Raw genomic sequence first — 22,982 nt, forward strand, 5'->3', positions numbered from 1 at the left:
AACGATTAGCCTGAAGCACTTTCTTGAGCTGTTCTGAAGAATCTAAATCCTCTTCTGAAAGCCCTCAACCACTAGATGAGTGGAGCCTAGGAGATGATGATGTTAACCTTTTATCACTTGTAACTTAAGCTGGGACTAGATCTGATAGATCGAGTGCCTGATGAACTATGGAATGAGGTTCATGACAGTGTACAGGAGACAGGGATCAAAACCATCCCCATGGAAAACAAATGCAAAAAAGGAAAATGGCTGTCTGGGGAGGCCTTACAAATAGCTGTGAAAAGGAGAAAGCCAAAAAGCAAAGGAGAAAAGGAAAGATATAAGCATCTGGATGCAGAGTTCCAAAGAATAGCAAGAAGAGATAAGAAAGCCAAAGGAGGCAAGAATATAGAATGGAGTAAAGACAATCTCTTCAACAAGTGGTGCCGGGAAAACTGGTCAACCACTTGTAAAAGAATGAAACTAGATCACTTTCTAACACCGCACACGAAAACAAACTCAAAATGGATTAAAGATCTAAATGTAAGATCAGAAACTATAAAACTCCTAGAGGAGAACATAGGCAAAACACTCTCAGACATAAATCACAGCAGGATCCTCTATGATCCACCTCCCAGAATTCTGGACATAAAAGCAAAAATAAACAAATGGGATCTAATTAAAATTAAAAGCTTCTGCACAACAAAGGAAAATATAAGCAAGGTGAAAAGACAGCCTTCTGAATGGGAGAGAATAATAGCAAATGAAGCAACTGACAACCAATCTCAAAAATATACAAGCAACTTATGCAGCTCAATTCCAGAAAAATAAACGACCCAATCAAAAAATGGGCCAAAGAACTAAATAGACATTTCTCCAAAGAAGACATACGGATGGCTAACAAACACATGAAAAGATGCTCAACATCACTCATTATTAGAGAAATGCAAATCAAAACCACAATGAGGTACCACTTCACACAGTCAGAATGGCTGCGATCCAAAAATCTGCAAGCAATAAATGCTGGAGAGAGTGTGGAGAAAAGGAACCCTCCTACACTATTGGTGGGAATGCAAACTAGCACAGCCACTATGGAGAACAGTGTGGAGACTCCTTAAAAAATTGCAAATAGAACTACCTTATGACCCAGCAATCCCACTGCTGGGCATACACACTGAGGAAACCAGAATTGAAAGAGACACATGTACCCCAATGTTCATCGCAGCACTGTTTATAATAGCCAGGACATGGAAACAACCTAGATGTCCATCAGCAGATGAATGGATAAGAAAGCTGTGGTACATATACACAATGGAGTATTACTCAGCCGTTAAAAAGAATTCATTTGAATCAGTTCTGATGAGATGGATGAAACTGGAGCCGATTATACAGAGTGAAGTAAGCCAGAAAGAAAAACACCAATACAGTATACTAACACATATATATGGAATTTAGAAAGATGGCAATGACGACCCTGTATGCAGGACAGCAAAGGAGACACAGATGTGTATAACGGACTTTTGGACTCAGAGGGAGAGGGAGAGGGTGGGATGATTTGGGAGAATGGCATTCTAACATGTAAGAATTGAATCGCCAGTCTATGTCTGACACAGGATACAGCATGCTTGGGGCTGCTGCATGGGGATGACCCAGAGAGATGTTATGGGGAGGGAGGTGGGAGGGGGGTTCATGTTTGGGAGTGCATGTAAGAATTAAAGATTTTAAAATTATAAAAAAATAAAAATAAAAATAAAAAAAAGAAAGCCTTCTTCAGCAATCAATGCAAAGAAATAGAGGAAAACAACAGAATGGGAAAGACTAGAGATCTCTTCAAGAAAATTACAGATACCAAGGGAACATTTCATGCAAAGATGGGCTCGATAAAGGACAGAAATGGTATGGACCTAACAGAAGCAGAAAATATTAAGAAGAGGTGGCAAAAACTGTACAAAAAAGATCTTCACGACCCAGATAATCACAATGGTGTGATCACTCATCTAGAGCCAGACATCCTGGAATGTGAAGTCAAGTGGGCCTTAGAAAGCATCACTACGAACAAAGCTAGTGGAGGTGATGGCATTCCAGTTGAGCTATTTCAAATTCTGAAAGATGATGCTGTGAAAGTGCTGCACTCAATATGCCAGCACATTTGGAAAACTCAGCAGTGGCCATAGGACTGGAAAAGGTCAGTTTTCATTCCAATCCCAAAGAAAGGCAATGCCAAAGAATGCTCAAACTACCACACAATTGCACTCATCTCACATGCTAGTAAAGTAATGCTCAAAATTCTCCAAGCCAGGCTTCAGCAATACGTGAACCGTGAACTCCCTGAGGTTCAAGCTGGCTTTAGAAAAGGCACAGGAACCAGAGATCAAATTGCCAACATCCGCTGGAACATGGAAAAGGCAAGAAAGTTCCAGAAAAACATCTATTTCTGCTTTATTGACTATGCCAAAGCCTTGACTGTGTGGATCACAATCAACTGTGGAAAATTCCGAAAGAGATGGGAATACCAGACCACCTCACCTGCCCTCTTGAGAAATCTGTATGCAGGTCAGGAAGCAACAGTTAGAACTGGACATGGAACAACAGACTGGTTCCACATAGGAAAAGGAGTACATCAAGGCTGTATATTGTCACCCTGCTTATTTAACTTTTATGTAGAGTACATCATGAGAAATGCTGGACTGGAAGAAACACAAGCTGGAATCAAGATTGCCGGGAGAAATATCAATAACCTCAGATATGCAGATGACACCACCCTTAGGGCAGAAAGTGAAGAGGACCTAAAAAGCCTCTTGATGAAAGTGAAAGAGGAGAGTGAAAAAGTTGGCTTAAAGCTCAACATTCAGAAAATGAAGATCATGGCATCTGGTCCCATCACTTCATGGCAAATAGATGGGGAAACAGTGGAAACAGTGTCAGACTTTATTTTGGGGGGCTCCAAAATCACTGCAGATGGTGACTGCAGCCATGAAATTAAAAGATGCTTACTCCTTGGAAGAAAAGTTATGATCAACCTAGATAGCATATTCAAAAGCAGAGACATTGCTTTGCCAACTAAGGTCTGTCTAGTCAAGGCTATGGTTTTTCCTGTGGTCATGTATGGATGTGAGAGTTGGACTGTGAAGAAGGCTGAGCGCCAAAGAATTGATGCTTTTGAACTGTGGTGTTGGAGAAGACTCTTGAGAGTCCCTTGGACTGCAAGGAGATCCAACCAGTCCATTCTGAAGGAGATCAGCCCTGGGATTTCTTTGGAAGGAATGATGCTAAAGCTGAAGCTCCAGTACTTTGGCCACTTCATGCGAATGGTTGACTCATTGGAAAAGACTCTGATGCTGGGAGGGATTGAGGGCAGGAGGAGAAGGGGACGACAGGGGATGAGATGGCTGGATGGCATCACTGACTCGATGGATGTGAGTCTGAGTGAACTCTGGCAGATGGTGATAGACAGGGAGGCCTGGCGTGCTGCGATTCATGGGGTCGCCAAGAGTCGAACACGACTGAGTGACTGAACTGAACTGAAAGCTAACTCCAACTAAAGCTTGGACTCTGTCGACCTTTGCTCCAATTCTATGCTGCATCCCTGGTGGTTCAACTGCTAAAGACTCTGCCTGCAATGCGGGAGACCTGGGTTTGATTCCTGGGTTGGTTGGGAAGATACCCTGGAGAAGGGAAAGGCTACCCACTCCAGTATTCTGGCCTGTATAGTCCATGGGGTCACAAAGAGTCAGACTTGACTGAGTAACTTTCACTTCACTTTACTTCATGCTGAATTCTCCTATGCTCAAGCCCCTTCATGAATATTCATGTACCCTTAGCTTAAAACTTCCCCAATTTTGCTATTCTTCCAGGAGATGCTGCTTTGGGAAAGACCCCAAGAGTTCTCCTTACTTGCTACAAGTTCCTTCCTTCTCCCGATTAATCTTTGGCTTGGCTGTGTTTTCTGGCTAAACACCCACCAAGAGATGACCCCAGTTTTGGGTAACACACTCACTGTTCATGTGTTGTCTACGGCTCCTTTCATGCTACAGCAGCAAGGCTGCACACCTACAACAGAGACCTTCTTGTCTGCAAAGCCTAAAACAAGTGCTATGTGGTCATTGGCAGAAAAATGTTGTCAAGCCCTGCAGATTTAGTAGGGTTTCCTCAAAATACTGCTGCTGAGTCATGTCCCACTCTCTGAGACCCCACTGAGGCGGGACTGTGGCCCACCAGGCTCCTCTGTCCATGGGATTCTCCAGGCAAGAATATTGGAATTGGTTGCCATTTCCTCCCCTAGGGGATCTTCCCGATCCAGGGATCAAACCCATGTCTCCTGCATTGCAGATGGATTTTTTAACTGACTGAGCCGCCAAAGAAACCCACTTAGTGGGCTTCCTTGAAGTAAGGAGATAAGATTTGGCAATCCTTGAGACTTAGTACCGAAAATCAAATTACTAGCCATCCCCACTATTACCTTTGGTAGGAGTGAAAGGTTTGGGTTTAATCTTCAATTTGTCAGAGGATTGCTGTTCTCATAACATTTTGGAGTACTGCATAAAGAGTACTGTAACATTTTTCCTTATCAATAAGGGTTGCTTTGTACAAATTAAAAATGTATGTTTTACTAAAAATTTAGAGATATATAGTATTGATAAGTAGCTAGATAGCAAAGTAGGTAGACATGAAAATATTTGGCATAGCTGATGGCTGAAATGATAGGCTGAAAGTGATGTGAGATATCAAATTAGAACCAGTGAATAAGGCAGGCATCTTACAGAAGAGCAAAGATGACAATGGAAGATTTACAGATAACCCCTCAACTTATTAGAAGTGGGGACTAATAGTCCACATTTCTGATCCTCTGATGGCAAGAACAGCAGCTCATTTTTAGCCAGTCCTTTGCAAAGTGAAGGGGGCCAGGACCAAACACTAAACAGAATTTTGGGCCTCAGGTAGGTGGGCATCATGCCAGGGTCATGGCATAGGCACAGTCCTTCTAGTCCATCTGCAAGGTGGAAGACCTTGGTTCGGTCGCTGAGACCAGGGTGGCTCAGATGGTAAAGCGTCTGTCTACAATGAGGGAAACCTGGGTTCGATCCCTGCGTTGGGAAGATTCCCTGGAGAAGGAAATGGCAACCCACTCCAGTACTCTTGCCTAGAAAATCCCATGGACAGAGGAGCCTGGTGCAGGCTACTGTCCATGGGGTCACTAAGAGTCGGACATAACTAAGCTACTTTGCTTTCACTTCCTAGTCTATCAGTTACCTTCAATACTGCTCATTCTACCAATGAAAAATCCTTCCTCTTCATGCTCATGTTTAGTTATGATATAATTTATAACCTTATTAGGGTTTCCAAGGTGGCACTAGTGGTAAAGAACCAATCTGTCAATGCAGGAGATGCAAGAGTTGCGGGTTTGATCTCTGGATTGGGAAAATCCCCTGGAGGAGGACATGGCAAACCACTCCAGTATTCTTGCCTGGAGCATCCCATGGACAGAGGAGCCCAGCAGGCTACAGTCCACTGGGTTGCAAAGAGTTGGTACGACTAAAGCGACTTAGCACCATGCACGAATAACCTTATTATGCTAATTTATGAATCCACTTCTGGACTGTAAACTCCCATCCAGGGTCATCCCAAAGCTAACCAACCATCTTTAAAGCAAGGGACTTTAAGCACTATCTAACCATCCGTATGGTGTAGATTAAAATTAATTGACATATACATACATCCCATTGTTCACACAGAGAATAAAACACACACCAAACCTTAATCTTGTTGAAAAGCAAATAAGTTCAACACATTATCTAGGACATTTTTCATCTGGTCTGAGTCTTTGAACATACCACAAAAACAGGATCATTGGCAGCAGAATGCGGCAAAGTGCTTGTCCCATTCAGGAAAGAATGAACCAGGTTATGAAGACTCATCACTTGAGAATCCAGGGTCCCATCTGCTTTGCCAAACCCTTCCAGGGCATTCCTGAGAGAAATCAGTATTTCAGCAACTAGAGTCATGAACTCACAAAGAAAGCTCTCTTTTTGTTTCCAGCCTAGGTGATAGTCTTCTAATTTCAGATCGTGTAGGGAAATAGGACCAATGCAGGAGACATTGAGATATGGGTTCGATTTCTGGGTCAGGAAGATCCCCCGGAGAAGGAAATGGCAACCCACTCCAGTATTACTTGCCTGGAAAATTTCATAGACAGAGGAGCCTGGTGGGCTACAGTCCATGGAGTCACAAAGAGTTGGATACAATTGAGCAACACAAGGGGCTCAGAGTTGAACAGTTACTGTAAGGTTTAGTCATGAAAACCATGAATCTATCTGCCATTCCTTTCTGGATCTTCAAAGATGCTTGTTAAATCTTATTTATAGGGACTTTCCTGATGCTGCAGTGGCTAAGACGTCATGCTCCCAATGCAGGGAGGCCTGGGTTCGATTCCTGATCATGGAGCTAGATCCCACATGCCGAAACTAAGACCCAGTGCAACCAAATAAACAATAATCAAAAATTTTTTTAAATCTTACTTGCAGCCACACATAGTGGTTTAGTCACTAAGTCGGGTCCTACTTTTGCGACCCCATAGACTGTAACCTGCCAGGCTTCTTTGTCCTTGGGATTCTCCAGGCAAGGATACTGGAGTGGAGTGCCATTTCTGTCTCTAGGGTATGTTCCCAACCCAGGGATCAAACCCTGGTCTCCTGCCTTGAAGGCAGATTCTTTACCAACTGAGCTATAAGGGAAGCCCATAGCCATTTCTCTTAATTCTTACATAATTATTTATTTGTTCTTACATAATTATTTCTCATAATTCTTACAATCTTTTTAGAGGGAAAAAATTATTAGTTGACCTTTAAATTTCAAGTATCCTAATGTCGTTACTGCACTGTAATCTGAGCAGCATTTAGTCTGTGTGCACGTGCTCATTCATTCAGCCGTGTCCAACTCTTTGTGACCCCACGGACTATAGTCTACCAAGCTCTTCTGTCCATGGGGATTTCCCAGGCAAGAATACTGGAGTGGGTGGTCATTTCCTTCTCCAGGAAATCTCCCCAGCTCAGGGACCAAACCCGAATCTCTTGTCTCTTAGGTTGGCGGGCGGATTTTTTACTCCTCTAAGATCTCAGAACCAAACATTAAGGTCTATGGCTGATATTTCCTTAAGGCAGAAAGGAATAAGAAAGAACACAAGAAAATATTTTTAAAATCCTCTATTTAACTGGTGAGGTACCGTGGTTCTGAAGACTGTACTTATTTGTGTATAGAAATTAGAAATGCAAAAAGGTGGTTTCGAATAGCTGAGTTAGAAGATATAAAAACTAAGCTCTTAATGATAGTGAGGGACAGGGAAGCCTGGCATGCTGCAGTTCATGGGGCTGAAAAGAGTCAGACATGACTGAGCAACTAAATAACATAGGTAACACTACGCCTTGCTATCTATCCTCTTACAAAGCGCTTCCCTATTACTGAGCTTTGATGTCTCCCAACATCTAGCTTTCCTTCCCATTCATTACAACTACAAGCACGTAAATCTAAAAAGGACGGTAAAATATAGATATCAGAGCACCAACCTGAAGCTGAGGGTAGAGTTCTGGAAGAACGGAGGACTGTCAAACTTATTGAGAGACAGGCAATTTTGTATGTCTTTTAAAGTTGGCAATTTCTCACTGTTTCTTCCCATTTGATTTCTTTTCAACAAACCTTCATAGGTTCCATTACACAAGGTGACTCGGCGGTTGTAGTCATTCAAGCTAAAATGTGTAAGGAGGTTAGAAATAATACTTGTTAGTTCACGGATAGTATCACAACTTTGAGCCCAACAAACCAATCAAGGTCATAGTTGTGGTAAAACTTTACTATAGTTGCTTTACAAGGGTCAAACATATGTGGCAAAAGAACTGCTTCCAAAAGCAATTATGGATGAAGGAGTTTTGAAAACATAGATGCATGAAATATGAATCAACACATAAGTAACGAGGAAAATTACCATTCCATTGGAAAGGCAGTAAGACGGTTTACTAGGCAAGATGGTGACTCCCATCGTACCGTACGTGCATTTAAATCTGGAGTAACTGAAGAGAGACCAGGGAAGACTGTATTAACACTGAGCTAAGCCAGTTTGACCTGATAAATTCAACCATCCAGCACACATGTGCTTCCTTGGTGGCTCAGCTGGTAAAGAATCTGCCTACAATGTGGGAGACGTGGGTTCGATCCCTGGGTTGGAAAGATCCGCTGGAGAAGGGAAAGGCAACCCACTCCAGTTCTGGTCTGGAGAATTCCATGGTCTGTATAGTCCTTGCGGTCACAAAGAGTCAGACACGACTGAGAAACTTTGACTAAGCCAGTTTGGCAGAAGTGAAGCTTAGGAAAGCATTCCAGGCAAACTGAAGACAAATGGAGGTGGTCAGAGTCAAAACAGATGATACTATACGGAGGAGAGGAATTAGGAGAAATGCCGTGTTAGAAAATGTTCTAAGGTCGGGATGGTTACTTGGCAAACATGGAGGCTGAGAAGGTGGGCCCCAACCTTTCTGGCACCAGGGACTGATTTCGAGGAAGACAGTGTTTCCACAGACTGGGATGGGGGGTGGGGGTGGGGGGAAGGTTTCAGAATGATTCAAGTGCATTATATTTTTGTGCACTTTATTTCTATTATTATTACATCAACTCCACCTCAGATCATCAGGCATTAGATCCCAGAGGCTGGAGACCCCTACCCATAATATTATATCCCACGTGCCTGTTGTGGCTGGAATTCTACCATCAGAGCAGTATTTCATTCAGTAGAGATTAATTTTTAAAGACGATTCTGTGTGGATTTTAATGGATGAGGGGATCTTACTGAGTGTGTGAGAATAGAATCAGCACACACAGGAAGATGAAATAGGCTGGTGCCTAAAAACTAGGCAGAAACAGCCTCTAAAAGCTGCCTTTCCCAGAGCATTCCAGTGAGACGGCCTGTGAAATTAAGGGTGTCAGGGTCAGGTAAGTTTAAGCCCCTCTTGAAAAATAAGAATATGGTTACTTAAAAGCTCTGAGACATTCTAAAACTTCTAAAGACATTTTAAGTTCAGAATTCTCTAAATTAATCTGATCAGAGAAATCTCTTTTCACATGCCACTGACTAATAGCCCAGGACACTATGAGAAATGGAGCCTTCTGGAATGACTCAGAGTCACATACACAGCACTTACTACATCCCCAGGGACACTGTCTGGAAGGCTGTAGGAAAAGCTCAGGATGGAGAAGATGGGGTCCCTGTGAGCTGGATCCCCGAAAACCCGCGCATGCCCAGCCTGGGGTGTGGACGGCAATGCTCTGCGCCATGGAGCAGTCCAAAGACACAGGACAAGAGCGTGAGCACAGCAGGTTGTGGAGGAAACAAACACATACAGAGAGACAGAAGAGCTGCCTGGGGAATCTGTTCCTGAGATGTGTGTTCAGAAAGAGACATATTCAAGGAATCACTGAGGACAGAATTCTTCATGAGCTGCTGGCTGCTTGTGTGTATTTGAGTACTGTACTTTTTTAATAACCAACATTTGTTGGTATAACTTATGGTAGAAAAAAAGTCCCTACAGCAGCTGCACACGACCCACTTTTAGTGCTTTAGAGATCTGTGCCCCTACCCCATTTTCTGTTCTCCTCAACTCCCCAGAACGCTGTGGTCCAGCCATACCAGACAGCTTCTAGAGGCTTTTCTAGCTTCACACATAATGTTCCCCCAACCGAGGACACACCACCCTCCCCCACCTGTGGTTGAGAGGTTTGTGCCTCCTTGAAGTCTCATGATAATCATCTCCACCTCCTAAAGACTTTCCCTGATTTTCTTCTTGGCTTTGCACACACACCTATTAAAATAACTTCTCACGTTTTACTGTAATTTGTTTACCAGCCATCTACCTTTGTAAGTATAAAATGATATTCCAAAGGAAGGCTGTATTTTATTCATCCATGTATTCCCAGCACGATTAAACTGCTTAGAATATGATCGGAGCTCAAGACATGGCTGAATATAGGAACTACTTCTCATTTTAAAACAGTGGATCTCAAAGTGATGGGGCATGCTCAGTTTTATAAGTGTGATTTCCTTATATAATATAAGTATTATATTATTACTAATATATATTATATATATATTATATATATATATATATTACTAAAGGACTCAGGATTTTAAAAAATCCTACCTCCTGCAGGAAAATAACTTTCAGAAACATGCACACAGAATTCAACACACATTAGAAACAGAATTGTAAAGTGACCGTCCATCTCTCAGACATGAGGAAATATGGTCTCTTGGATTTCCACAGCAGGTACCCATGTCATTACCTATCACAGACAATCTCCCAGCTGGAGAATCGGGAGTTCTGACTAATCAGAGTCGGATCGTCTTGCCTTGCTGCCCCAAGCAGCTGGTCTGTGCACACATCACACTCGTTTCTGCCGGTGGCAAAGTTCCAGTAGGGCAAAGCGAAGGACTCGTTGCCAGTAAGGCGCTAAAAGCAAAGGGCATGACCAGACATTCAATTCATGTCATCAGAAACAACAAGAAAATGAAGGAAGCAAAGACTTAGACGGGTCTTGCCCAAATACATAGCAAAACTAAAAGAAACTTTTGACCAACCTGGAGATCCCTTTCCAGCCATAACAAGTGGTACCGGTGCCAGGTAACAAAGGCAGGTCCTTGGTGTGAGAAATCTATAGCCTTGTATGGGCGCCCTGGTCCTAAAACAATTGGGAAACATGTTAGAGGTCACAGAATAGAATTTTTTAATGTGAACCTTACCTGGGATGCGCTGGAGAGCCAGTAAGTCCATGATGTTTTAGTCGGAAAACAACTGGATTTTTTAAGTAATTAATTTTTATTGAAGCAATAGCTGATTTATAATGTTTCAGGGAAAGCAAAGTGATTCAGTTTGCTGAATGCGTGTGTGTGTGTGTGTGTGCACGTGCACACACGCATGCACATGTTCAGTCATATTCAATTTTTGGGGACCCCATGGACTGCAGCCCACCAGGCTCCTCTGTCCATGGGATTCTCCAGGCAAGCAGACTGGAGTGGGTTACCATTTCCTTCTCCAGGGGATCTTCCTGACTCAGAGAATGCACCTATGTCTCTTATACTGGCAGATTCTTTACCACTGCACCATCTGGGAAGCACATATATATTTTTTTCTTCTTTCTCATTGTGGTTTATTATAAGATATTGAAGATAGTTCCCTGGGCTATACAATAGGATCTGATTGTGTATCTATTCATATTTTATATACAGCTGTGTGTGTCTGTTAATTCCAAATTCTTAATTTATCTCCCCACCCACCTTTCTTCTTCAACCATAAGGGAAAACAGCTGTTTTTGTCATTTATTCCTCTGAAAACAACAACCACAACAAAACAATCTCAGAGGCAAATAGCACTTTCAGGATAAATTCTCCTTCATCTCTTGTAAGTCTGATGGTCAGCAGAGATTCGGAGAAACTCAGGTTATCTTAAGAGCTCCTGTTATAAATTTAATTTAGAAGCAGTGCTTCAGGAAGATAAAATAAGAGTATCCCAAAGAACAGATCATTAAGATCTAAATGAAATATATTTTTTAAAGACTTTTTCTAACCTATTCCTTACAAATGCCTGCATTTATAGGGAGGGATTAATGAATAACAAAGGAACTTCAACTACACTTAGTCTGAATTCAGCATTTGGAACCAAAAGGAACTTTCACGGGTTTTGCCTCAGCCATCAATCAGTTACAACTATTAGCTGACAAGCATGGTTGCCGAGACCAGAAGAGAGGAAAAATACATTCAAACCAATTTGGCTGGCCTCAGGAACTGCCAATTTTAGTGAAAAGCTTTGGGCGATTTAATGACCTCCTTACTGCCTTTCCAATCCTTCTTCTTCGTCTCATAACAGCTTTTGATGGTTATGTAGAAACTTGAGCTAACTTTAGTTCTTTTTCAAAGTCCCCATAATAACTTCAGAGAGATGAACAGACATGAATATAAATTTAATTCCTAGATGCGACCAGAAACTATAGTTTTCTTTTCCTCTTGAGAGACTACCCTCTCATAAAGCAAAAATTCTTCAGAGTGATGACAGGAAAACTATAAAGGTTTATAGCCAGAAGAGCCTCCGTATCTGTCGATACAGAAAGACAGATGCTTACCTGTGAGGCAAGTTTTAAAAAGACCCACACTGAGGGGAAAAACCGCTGTCGCTGCTGTTGGCTAGGCAGCCCTTTGTAAATGTTTGAACGCAGAACAAAGTTTAAAGTTCTCAAAACAAAATGAGGAGGGGGAATGAGCAGTAAACACAAGGGCTGTGCTGTGCTCAGTAGCATCTGACTCTTTGTGACGCTATGGACTGTAACCCGCCAGGCTCCTTTGTCCATGGAATTCTCCAGGCACGCATACTGGAGTGGGTTGCCATCCTCTCCCCAGGGGATCTTTCCAACCTAGGGATGGAACCCAAGTCTCCTGCATTACAAGCGGATTCTTTACTGCTGAGCCACCAGGTAAGCCCAAACACAAGGACAGATTCCAAATGAGAATCTTACTATTCAAAGTGAGCTCTCTGTCTTCATTCACCCTAACCCCAACGAGGAGCCTCAAAAGTGAGGATAATTGCAAATAGAGAATGATTTCAGAACGCCTGAGTCTCCTGCGGCTCCTGCATTGGCAGGCAGATTCTTTACCACCGAGCTACCTAGGACGCCCCTAGGATTCCTTAAGGTAAAGGGGGGAAAGCTCACCTAATAATGTATCTCTGACGGAATAATAATGGAGCCACACAAAGAAATCGTAAATGCTGCAGTTGGCGATCTGTGGTTGGGTCCCATTGGGCCCCAGGAGGCCCAGCCAGTGTTGCGTGGTGATCACGTAGTCGGGGTGTGGAGTGTACTTTGCGAGGTCTAAGGCGCCCAAGAATTGCTCCCTCTCTTGAGGGGTCAAGGAATGGACATCTTGCCGGACAACCAATGGTTTCTTCTGATCGCATTTGGGGCCGGTCCAGCCAAACCTGCAGTCTCCACAGTTATAGCCGGCGAAGTTTCCTAGTGCATTTGAGAAATTAAGGGAAAGATGGAAGAAGAAGTAAGCTTATATAGCTTGGAAGAAATTTCTGGAATAGAAAGGAAGAGAAGGTCAGTTGTCTTTCCTTGCGCTCTGCTTGAAATGTTTGTCTCTCCAAGGTCTCTCCAAACTGAACACCAGAGAGTTTCTAGAAATATTCCCAGCAAAGAAACAGGACATGAAACACATTCCATGGTGTTATGCACTGAATTGAATCCCCACCAAATTCATATGCTGACGTCCTAACCCCTAGCACTTCGGTGGCTATTTTTGGAGATAGGGTCTTTTTAAAAAGTAAGTTAAAATGAAGACACTGTGGTGGGGCAGGGAGGGGGTTGTGGTTGATCCAACATGACTGGTGTCCTCATAAGAAAAGGAAATTTGGACACAGAGAGGGGTGTCTGGACACAACAAGCCAACAAGAGAGACCTCAAGACGCACACCCTGCTGACACCTTGATCTGGGATGTCAGTCCTCCAGAGAGAATGAGTTTCTGTGTGCCACCCAGTCTACGGTCCTTTGTTATGGAAGCCCTGGGAGACTAAGACAAGTGCTGCCATCTGTTCCACTCATGGATCATGTCAGGTGTCCCTTCCTGGGGCGGAGCTGCAGCCTCAAATGTCATCACTGCTGGGCCCCTCTGCCCTGAAGCACATGCAGAAGGTTATTGATCTACAGAAGGAAGAGAATATATACCAAGCTAAAGGGGGAATGAAAATAAATAAACTGATTTCCAGGAATTTAGGTGAAATCCAACATTTAAAAAGCTGGTTTATGTTACGAAGGAAACAGAGTTAAGACAAAATCAATGGAGGCTGGCAGGTCATAAAGGTGAATTAGTGGCCCTAGTGTCAGAAAGTGCAAATCACTGCAGGCTTGCCCATCTCTGCACTAACTGCTCCTCCATTTCATCATCTCAGGGACCAAGTACTAGTCATACCAAGCTCCGGGCCTCTTTCTGTTTAGCGTCTAAAATTGAAATTATTTTAGGGTAACTTTTCCCTGTTTAGCCTTGATTATTGCATTTGGGCTTCCCTGGTGGCTCAGACAGTAAAGAATCTGCCTGCAACGCCAGAGAGACCACAGTTCAACCCCTGGGTCAGGAAGATCCCCTGGAGAAGGGAATGGCTACCCACTCCAGTGTTCTTGCCTGGAGAATCCCCATGGACAGAGGAGCCTGGTGGGCTACAGTCCATGGGGCCACAAAGAGTCAGACATGACTAAGTAACTACACTTTGACTTTCACTTTCATTGCATTTGGTATGACCAGCACCTCATTCCTTAGGTAGTGATAAGTTAAAGAGTAAACACTTAAATATTGTTTGTGTGTTGAAACAAAAGAGAGCAATAACTTATCTTCTAGGGGTTGTGGGAAACATTTAATGTATCAGCTCCCTGTCTTCTCCTCCTCCTCTTCCTCCCAGATCTTTTTACTTGCTCTTCCTTCTGTTTTGAACACTTTTCCCTCACAGTCTTCCTACCTTCCTCTTCACCCAGTTTAACTATTCCTCCTTTAAGCTGCACAATGAGCTCTCTACAAGGACATCCCTGATCCTGCACATCAGGGTCAGATGACGCCCAAGCTGTGCTCCCATGACACCTCCTATTTTTTCATTGAATTAATTGTGGCGATTGTAGACATCTACTGGCTCAGCTACAGGCACCTAGATGGCAATTATCCTGCTGCCTAGGCCTATGCTGGGCCTTGGACGAATGAATCTTCATTTAACGAATGAAAGGAGCAAAAAGCCAAATCATCTCAATGGATGCTTTAAACATCTTACAATTTTATTTGCCATTTATATGTCAATAAAGTTGAAATTTAAAATTTTTAAATTAAAAGAAAGGATATAAAAAGCATGTAGCAGATGGATTCAATAATTCTCAATTTTCTTCTCCCTTTCTCTCCCTGTCCTTGTGAATCAGAAGGAAAAGCAGGCCCTGCAAGTAATTTTGATAAACTGCAAGACAAAAATAGATGTAAGCAAAACATACTATGGCCATGGAAAGAGAGGGTTAGGGCCCAGAACCCTCCTTGCTATGCAGGGGACGCAGGTCCAATCCCTATTTGGGGAAATAGGATCCCACATGCCGAGGAGCAACTAAGCCCGTGTAGCATAACTGCTGCTGCTAAGTCGCTTCAGTCGTGTCCAACTCTGTGCGACCCCATAGACAGCAGCCCACAAGGCTCCTCCGTCCCTGGGATTCTCCAGGCAAGAACACTGGAGTGGGTTGCCGTTTCCTTCTCCGATGCATGAAAGTGAAAAGTGAAAGCGAAGTCGCTCAGTCGTTTCTGACTCTTCGTGACCCCATGGACTACAGCCTACCAGGCTCCTCCGTCCATGGGATTTTCCAGGCAAAAGTACTGGAGTGGGGTGTCATTGCCTTCTCCGGTAGCATAACTAGAGAGTCTGTGCTGCCACAAAGAAAGATCCCACATGACACAGCGAAGAGTCACAACTAAGACCCAACGCAGCCAAATAAATATATAAAAATATAGAAAAGAGGGTTATTTGGATCTCTAAAGGAAAAGAAAATTTTCCGACAGCATGAAAACAAAATGAGCGTGTGTCCTGTATAAAAAAATACTGTCTGCTATTTTTCGATGGTTAAAAGAAATGTCCTTAAAAATATCATAAGTAGGAAGAATTTGAGGGGGGGTAGTCCGATGGTCTTTGTAATATACAAAATATTTTACCTACCCTTTTGTGCATGCGTGCTAAGTCGCTTCAGTCGTGTCCTACTCTTTGAGACTCTATGGACTGTAGCCCACCAGGCTCCTCTGTCCATGGGTCTTCAGGCAAGAATACTGGAGTGGGTTGCCATGCCCTCCTCCAGGGGATCTTCCCAAGCCAGGGATAGAACCCACAGTTCTTATGTCTCCTGCACTGGCAGGCGGGTCCTTTACCACTGGCGCCACCAGGGAAGCCCCTTACCTACTCTTACTTAGCTTTATTTGCATTTTCCTGTTTCAACACCAAATGAAAAAATAAGTTTAAAATAATAGTTCAAAGGAAAAATTCTACTAGTCCCAAGACTGAAAATCAAGTTTTTGAACAGTCTACATTAAACATTAAAATTTGTGTTGATCACTTAGGTGAAGCTATTAAATATAAATTATTTAATCAATACTTATTCAATGGCTACTATAGTATCAGATGTTACGCAAGGTACTTCAGTCTTCATGGAGCTTGGAGTCTATCTATTTTCCCTTGGGCTGCCTACTATAATTGAATAATATCCATTTTTAAAACATCTTAATTGAAATACATCCTTCCACTTTCGCAGTTTCTAATGGAACAGAGGGACTTCCCAGGTGGTGCCAGTGGTAAAAAAAAACCTGCCTGCCAATGCAGGAGACGCAGGTTCCATACCTGGGTCGGGAAGATCCCCTGGAGGAGGGCATGACAACCCACTCCAGTATTCTTGCCTAGAGAATCCCCATGGGCAGAGGAGCATGAAAGACTACTGTCCATGGGGTTGCAAAGAGTTGGACATGACTGAAGTGACAGCAGCGGCATAGGAGCAGAGTATTTTTTGAGAAGTGATTGAACAAAATGCATGTGAAGATTACTAAATACCCAAACTTCCAGTTGCTTCCCTAAGGCCAGATGATCAGAGGTGGAAATGCAGTTACAACTCTACAACAGGAAAGCAACTGCTTCCTTCTAAATGCTAAGAAATAGCATGCACAAATTTTGAAATAATAAATTCAATACATTTTTAGATTTAAAGGAATAAAATTTGTCTTCGAATTTTGGCATCTCATTATTAAAATCGAGTAATTCATGACCTAGGCCATGAGTTTTAAGATCTCTGCATTTTCTCTACCAATATTCATTTTGGTTGCTAGAAACTAAATTACCAATAACTGTCTCCCTCATTCATTTACTCAACAAATAATTTATTAGCATCTATTACCTAAAGAAAGGTCAAAATTAAACAGTCCCTTCTCTTCGAACCCACATATTTATGTACATTCATACAACTGCCACACTTGATTACTATGGACTTGACCTCTCAAAACCTGTCCTATTGGAATAAAGGGTTCTTACAGGAAGCAATCATGGTAACATAGAGCAGTACTGGTACATAGTAAGTTCTATATGAAGCATCACCATTACTAGTTTTACAAGTTACCACTGATCAAATCTCATAGTCTTTAAGTATTTGTTTTCATACCTGTCTTACTCAAGCAGCACATTTGGACTATCAAAAATCGCATTGGGGTTTTCCCCTTAGTATCTGAAGGACCTAACATAATTGGTGCTAAATAAACATTGGTTAGGTGGTTGATGAAGGAGTCATGAATAACTGAATAAAAGGCATTAAGTGCTAGAGGATATAAATATAAATCAGGCTCAGTGCCTTCATCTAGTGGAATGAGGAACATGAGTGCGATGAAATATCAACACCAGCCTAACGATGGGAAACATGAAAACAAGAATTAACTGAGCACCGTGGATGACAGAAGATGAAATGATTCATTCTGACTCAGAAGATCAGAGATGGTTCACAATTGCGTTGAACAAAGCCATCTCTTCTCACAAAGCCAAAGTTGCCCCCGAAAAGCAACGCAGAAATGCTAATAAGAAAGCGTTTGTGTGGATTTGAGCTCACCTATTACCTAGAAACGTATTTGACTTTTTAAAAATCCCTTTCCCAGCATGTCTCAGAGAAAACACACCCCACAGCTCTGCAGTCAGCTTGCTTTCATATTTGTGCTTCTAACCCTGGTCTAAAGAATTTGTTAAAATATTGAAGACAACCGAAAAATGCAGTAACATAAAACCTTACCACACAAAATGTTTATTTCTTTAACTTAGATTTCCTAGCAGTCCCTTACATTAATTTAATGAGTTGAGTTTCTCCATTAATCCACCAATAGCAACAGTTGGGAAAAAAAAGAGACCCTTTAGGAAGGATTGCATTATCTCACTGGGGAATGGAGAGAGAAAAAGTAAAAGATCGCTAGATATCAGTCTATCTGTTATTTAGTCTGTCCTTGAGCAAAAATGAAATTTAAAAAGATGAAGTCTTATACCTATCTAGGACCAGGATAAAAATGGAAAAAGAATGAGAACAACGAAACAGTGCACGTTCCCACATGAACCACATCAGCTCAACCTCCAAAGGCTATTAGACTAAATAAGTTTAAAGACCACCGATTAGTGAATTTACAAGGAGCCTAAATAGCCTATTCCTTTTAATTAGAGATTCTATTATATTAATAACAATACTTTGCACTCACATGAGGCCTTTCATCTACAGAGCTCAAAAGAATTTTACAAGTGTGGTTTCATCATTATCCCCATTTTAGAGATTGGAAGATGGAGGCACTTAGTTGTACGACAAGAAATTCTCAGACAATTGTTCAAAAACCATTTGGTGCACATGTTTTTCAAAAGTCCAAAGACACAGCTGCAACTAGTCTTTTCTCAGGAATGCCAATTGGCAGGTGAGATTTGGAAGGTGAATCGCTGATGCCAAGATCTCCTGAAATTAAGCTCTTCTTGAAAATTAAGCTCAATAATTTTTCAGTTTGAAATGATCCCCACAAAGAATACAAAAGTTCTCTCTAGAGAATTTGAGAACATAATTTAGGGGTTTTGTCCCATCTGAGTTTGCATTTATTTATTTTTATTGAGCTAAAATCCTTTACCAACTTCAAGATCGTGGAGACTATGGGTGTTTTGTGTGTGTGTGTGTGCTAAGAATACTTTATGTGAGATCTACCCTCTTAACACATGTTTAATTGTTTAAAACATTAGATTAACTGAAACTTTATGGCCTCTAATTACTAAATCTTTATTTCCCCTCCCTCCCAGCTCCTGGTAACTACCATTCTGTTCTTTGATTACATGAATTTGACTATTTCAGACGCCTCACGTACGTAGAATTCTCCAGTATTTGTCTTTCTCTGGCTGACTTATCTTCTTAGCACAATGTCCTCAAGGTTCATTCATGTTGTTGCATACTGCCGAATTTCCTTCTTTTCTAGAGTTGAATAGCATTAAATTGCAAATACATACCATCTGACTAGGATGCAAAGAAATTGGAACCCTTGCACACTACTGATGGAAATGCAAAATGATGCAGCTGCTGTGGAAAATACTATGAAGGTTCTTCAAAAATTAAAAATAAAACTACCATACAATCCAGCAATCCAATTTCTGAGTATTTATCCAAAAGAACGTAAATCAGGATCTCACAAAGATATTGAGATTCCTATGTTGATTTCAGCATTATTCCCAATGACCAAGATGAAGAAACAATCTCAATGTCCATTAAAGATGAATGGTGTGTTTATCTTTCCATGGAATTAACAAAATTCCAAGGTCATCAACAGTCTTGTTGCTAATCTACATTTCATTAATAAATTTGAGGTGACACTAGAAGAATCTCTTGCCAAAGAATTTTGAGGTTACGGCGGTGGTGGGGGGTGTACTTTGGGCACTGAAGATCAGGTTTAACTTCTGAAGACTGCCTCCTAAATCATGAAGAAATTAGCCTAAGAAAGCAAGCAATTCACTCTTTAGGGAGAATAAACTGAAAAAACATGTGTCTTGCTTTGGGGCATATGACACATCACAGTGATTATTGGATATACGAAATACCTGTCCAGCCCAATCACTAAGGACTTAGTCTGGTGTCCTGAGACTCAAAGAAAAAGACCATCTAGCCAACATAAGTGGAGTCAATCCAAAGCTGGGATGGAAAGATCTATGGTCCTGAATGAGTCTAGACAAATCAAATCCTGGAGGAGGGAGACAAGGGGTTCTAAGAGACAGTCCTGGTCTTGACTATGGCTGGAGAAGGAGACCATACACCCTGCTTTCTTTGAATGGTCTACAGATATGACATGTCCTTCTGGACTTACAGGTCAGGCCCTGTTTCTGGCACACTGCCTTCTTAGGTATGTTTGCCTAAGAAGCTCAGGTGGCACAGTGGTAAAGAATCTGCCTGTCATTGCAGGAGACACAGGAGACACGGGTTCAATCCCTGGGTCAAGAAGATCCCCCGAAGTAGGAAATGGCAACCCACTCCAGTATTCTTGCCTGGAAAATCCCATGCACTGAGAAGCCTGGTGGCTCCTACAGTCCATGGGGTAGCAAAGAGTTGGACACGAATGAGCGACTGAGCACACACATCCTCCTGAGAACATTTTGAAAGCAGGTCACTTTGACCCTAAGTTACTGCCACTTCTAGAGGGAATATTTGTAAGTAGTCCCTTGGAACAAGGAGACTGCAATTATCTCTTCTATTCTGCCACCCCTGATTCCTTCCATCTCACTTTAAAAAATTTTAAAAACTTCCTAGTCAGGTCAGATAGTGATGTGTGCGTGCATGTACTCAGTTGCTCAGTTCTGACCGACCCTTTGGGACCCCATGGACTGTAGCCTACCAGCCTACCTCTGTCTATGGTTTTCCCAGGCAAGAATACTGGAGTGGGTTGCCATTTCCTTCTCCAGGGGATCTTCCTGACCCAGGGATTAAACCTGGGGCTCCTGCAGCGGCAGGTGATTCTTCACCACTGCAGCACCCGGGAAGCCCAGGCATGGGCAGCAATAAGGAGAGTTAATGGTTATACCTGAGTTCCTAATGTCTTCTGCTGCCAGGATTCCATAAAATGGAGATTCCCAAAGTTTCTAACTTGTGGCACTCCATCATAGACTGACCTGGAAATAAGCTTTCTAGAAGAAATTTTTAGTCACCAACAAAGAAGTCACTGTGTAGTGTGGTTTCCAATCCCACAAGTCATATGAAACCTGCTGCATCTCATTAGACTGAAAAACAATAAGAATCTATGAGATAATGTCTACAGAAGCAAGTGCTCAATTAGATTAGAAAAAAATGAATAGTATACATTCAACATGCTATCACAAACATTTTGTCACAGTTAATACCCCAAGACAAAACTAACAAATCCTTTGAATTACAGAATTAACAATATGACTATAAAATAATGATGATAAAGCCAGATTTTTTCCTTTTCCATTATGGTTTATTATACAATATTGAATATAGTTCCCTGTGCTATACAAAGGGCCTTGCTTATCCATTCTATATTAAAAAAATAGCTTCAGAATTTTCAGTTAGAAATCTGATCTCATTCTTACATCAACATCACAGCTCTTTGTACATTTTCTTAGTTTACCTTTCTATGTCCTTACATAGCTCAGTTGTCTATATTCTCCCATGTTCTAGCATCATATAACATCAATAAAACATAATTTAAAAGGAAAACCTCTTAGGCAGCTGGACACTGTGGAACAGTTTCCAAGGGCTTTGCTAAAGTTGCTGCCTATGTTTTTGTGTGTGTGTTTCACATGCCCTGCCAGCCTTTGAGTGTTATCACTGCTGTGCATGTTTGCTGAACACTGGAGGGGAGCCCCACTAAAGAGGATTTGAGAAGGCTCAGAAGAGCGGGAGAAGTAAGAAGTGCACAGAGATTTCAAAAAAAAAAAAAAAAACAGGTAATAAGAGAGACCAAGGTCTGAAAGAGGGATACTGCATAAATTCTGAAATGCTCACATCACACCCAGACAGGAGTGAAAAAAGCCATTGTTATCTAAAAACTAGCCTCCCTTCTTCAGCTTTGTCCGTCCATCTCACGAAGGATGGCAAAGTTACAAGCCAGTCATAACCTTCACGAGCAAGATATATCCTGCTTGAGACCTGTTCAGATCATCAGAAATGCTGAGACTCAAACTTCAGAACACCTACCCCCCCCCCACCACGTCCGTCTTACCGATGCCAAGAATCACCCGCCCTCCCTCTTCAACAAGTGCAAACCCATCTCAGAAGGAGAGGGCACTGAATCCATCTTGAAAGGACTTGCTCTGAGTTTCAAAGCTGACTCTAGGGCTCTTTGGCTTCCCTCGCCAACAGACAAGTCCATGGTGTGCTGGTACGTGTTCATAGAACCAGCGTGTCCCACAGAATATTTATTTAATTTTCATAACTAGATCTACTAAAGGGTGTGCAGAATATACCCAGACATCAGCCTTACTCAATGCCAATGGACCAACTTGGGTTGCCGTTCAAAGCCTAGGCTGAGCATCTCTGCCTTGGAAGGGGTTCCTCCCTCAGCGGGCCAGCCCCACCCAACTGGGCGCATGCGCACATCCGCCTGCCTGCTCACCTGTGCACCTGCAGGTCCGGTCGAAGAACTTCCGGGGCCATCGCTCGCGGTCGTCCTGGTTGCGCAGGACGTAAGGACCGCTCCAGGGCCTGGTGTCGGTCTGCACATCCGCGCACTGGCCCCGGCCCTCCCGGGAGCCGCAGACGTTGGCGGGGTCGGCGCCCAGCGGCGGGCAGCATTCCTTGGCCCGCAGGCTGCCCACAGTCATGCAGACCCGGGGAAACTGCGCCCGGGCCCCAGACGGGAGCGCACAGCCCAGACAGCCGAGCAGAAGCCCCCACCCAAGAGGGCTCATGGCTTTAGAACCGGGAGAACTCACTCACTCTCACTATCTCTCTCTCTCTCTCTCTCTCTCTCTCTCTCTCTCTCTCTCTCTCTCTCTCTCTCTCTCTCTCTCGCCTTCCACTCCTTGCTTCTCTCCAGCTTTCTCCTGGTCTTCCACCCGGGCTCTTGAGCATTCACCCGCTTTTTGATTTGGGGGAAATTTACGTTTTACGGGGTATATTTTGGATCTGCCTTCTATTCCTCTCCTCTTGAAAAAAAGACCCACAAAAATTACAGAGCCCACATGTGTGCTCGTGTGTACATGCACACACACAGACGACTTTATGTGATGCAAACCGCTAAAACGAATTTCATTCCATCAGAAGCTCCTCTAACAGCCAGATTTAATGAGGGGAGCGCTTCTCGCCGCCTTCCCCGGTTAAAACAGCCTTTGTCTAATTGAGTTAATTGACGGAGCGCTCCAGTCATACTACTTATTATACTGGTATTTCTGAACCCCCTCCTTCCCTCCTT

General features: G+C 42.7%; 1 protein-coding gene across 2 annotated transcripts in view; it reads right to left on the minus strand.

The window, feature by feature from the left end:
• The window catches only part of DCT (dopachrome tautomerase), a 42,295-nt gene extending 19,798 nt beyond the window's left edge, over positions 1–22,497 (minus strand). Inside the window, 6 exon segments of one of the 2 annotated variants that reach the window (NM_001130024.1) lie at positions 5,811–5,946; positions 7,539–7,718; positions 10,303–10,469; positions 10,598–10,698; positions 12,721–13,020; positions 22,185–22,497. In NM_001130024.1, the coding sequence (NP_001123496.1) occupies positions 5,811–5,946; positions 7,539–7,718; positions 10,303–10,469; positions 10,598–10,698; positions 12,721–13,020; positions 22,185–22,479 (1,179 nt within the window). In that variant the 5' untranslated portion in view covers positions 22,480–22,497. 2 annotated transcript variants of the gene reach the window in all.
• Positions 22,498–22,982: the final 485 nt, after the last annotated feature.

This window comes from Ovis aries, chromosome 10 (assembly GCF_016772045.2).
Source record: "Ovis aries strain OAR_USU_Benz2616 breed Rambouillet chromosome 10, ARS-UI_Ramb_v3.0, whole genome shotgun sequence".
NCBI lineage: Eukaryota > Metazoa > Chordata > Mammalia > Artiodactyla > Bovidae > Ovis > Ovis aries.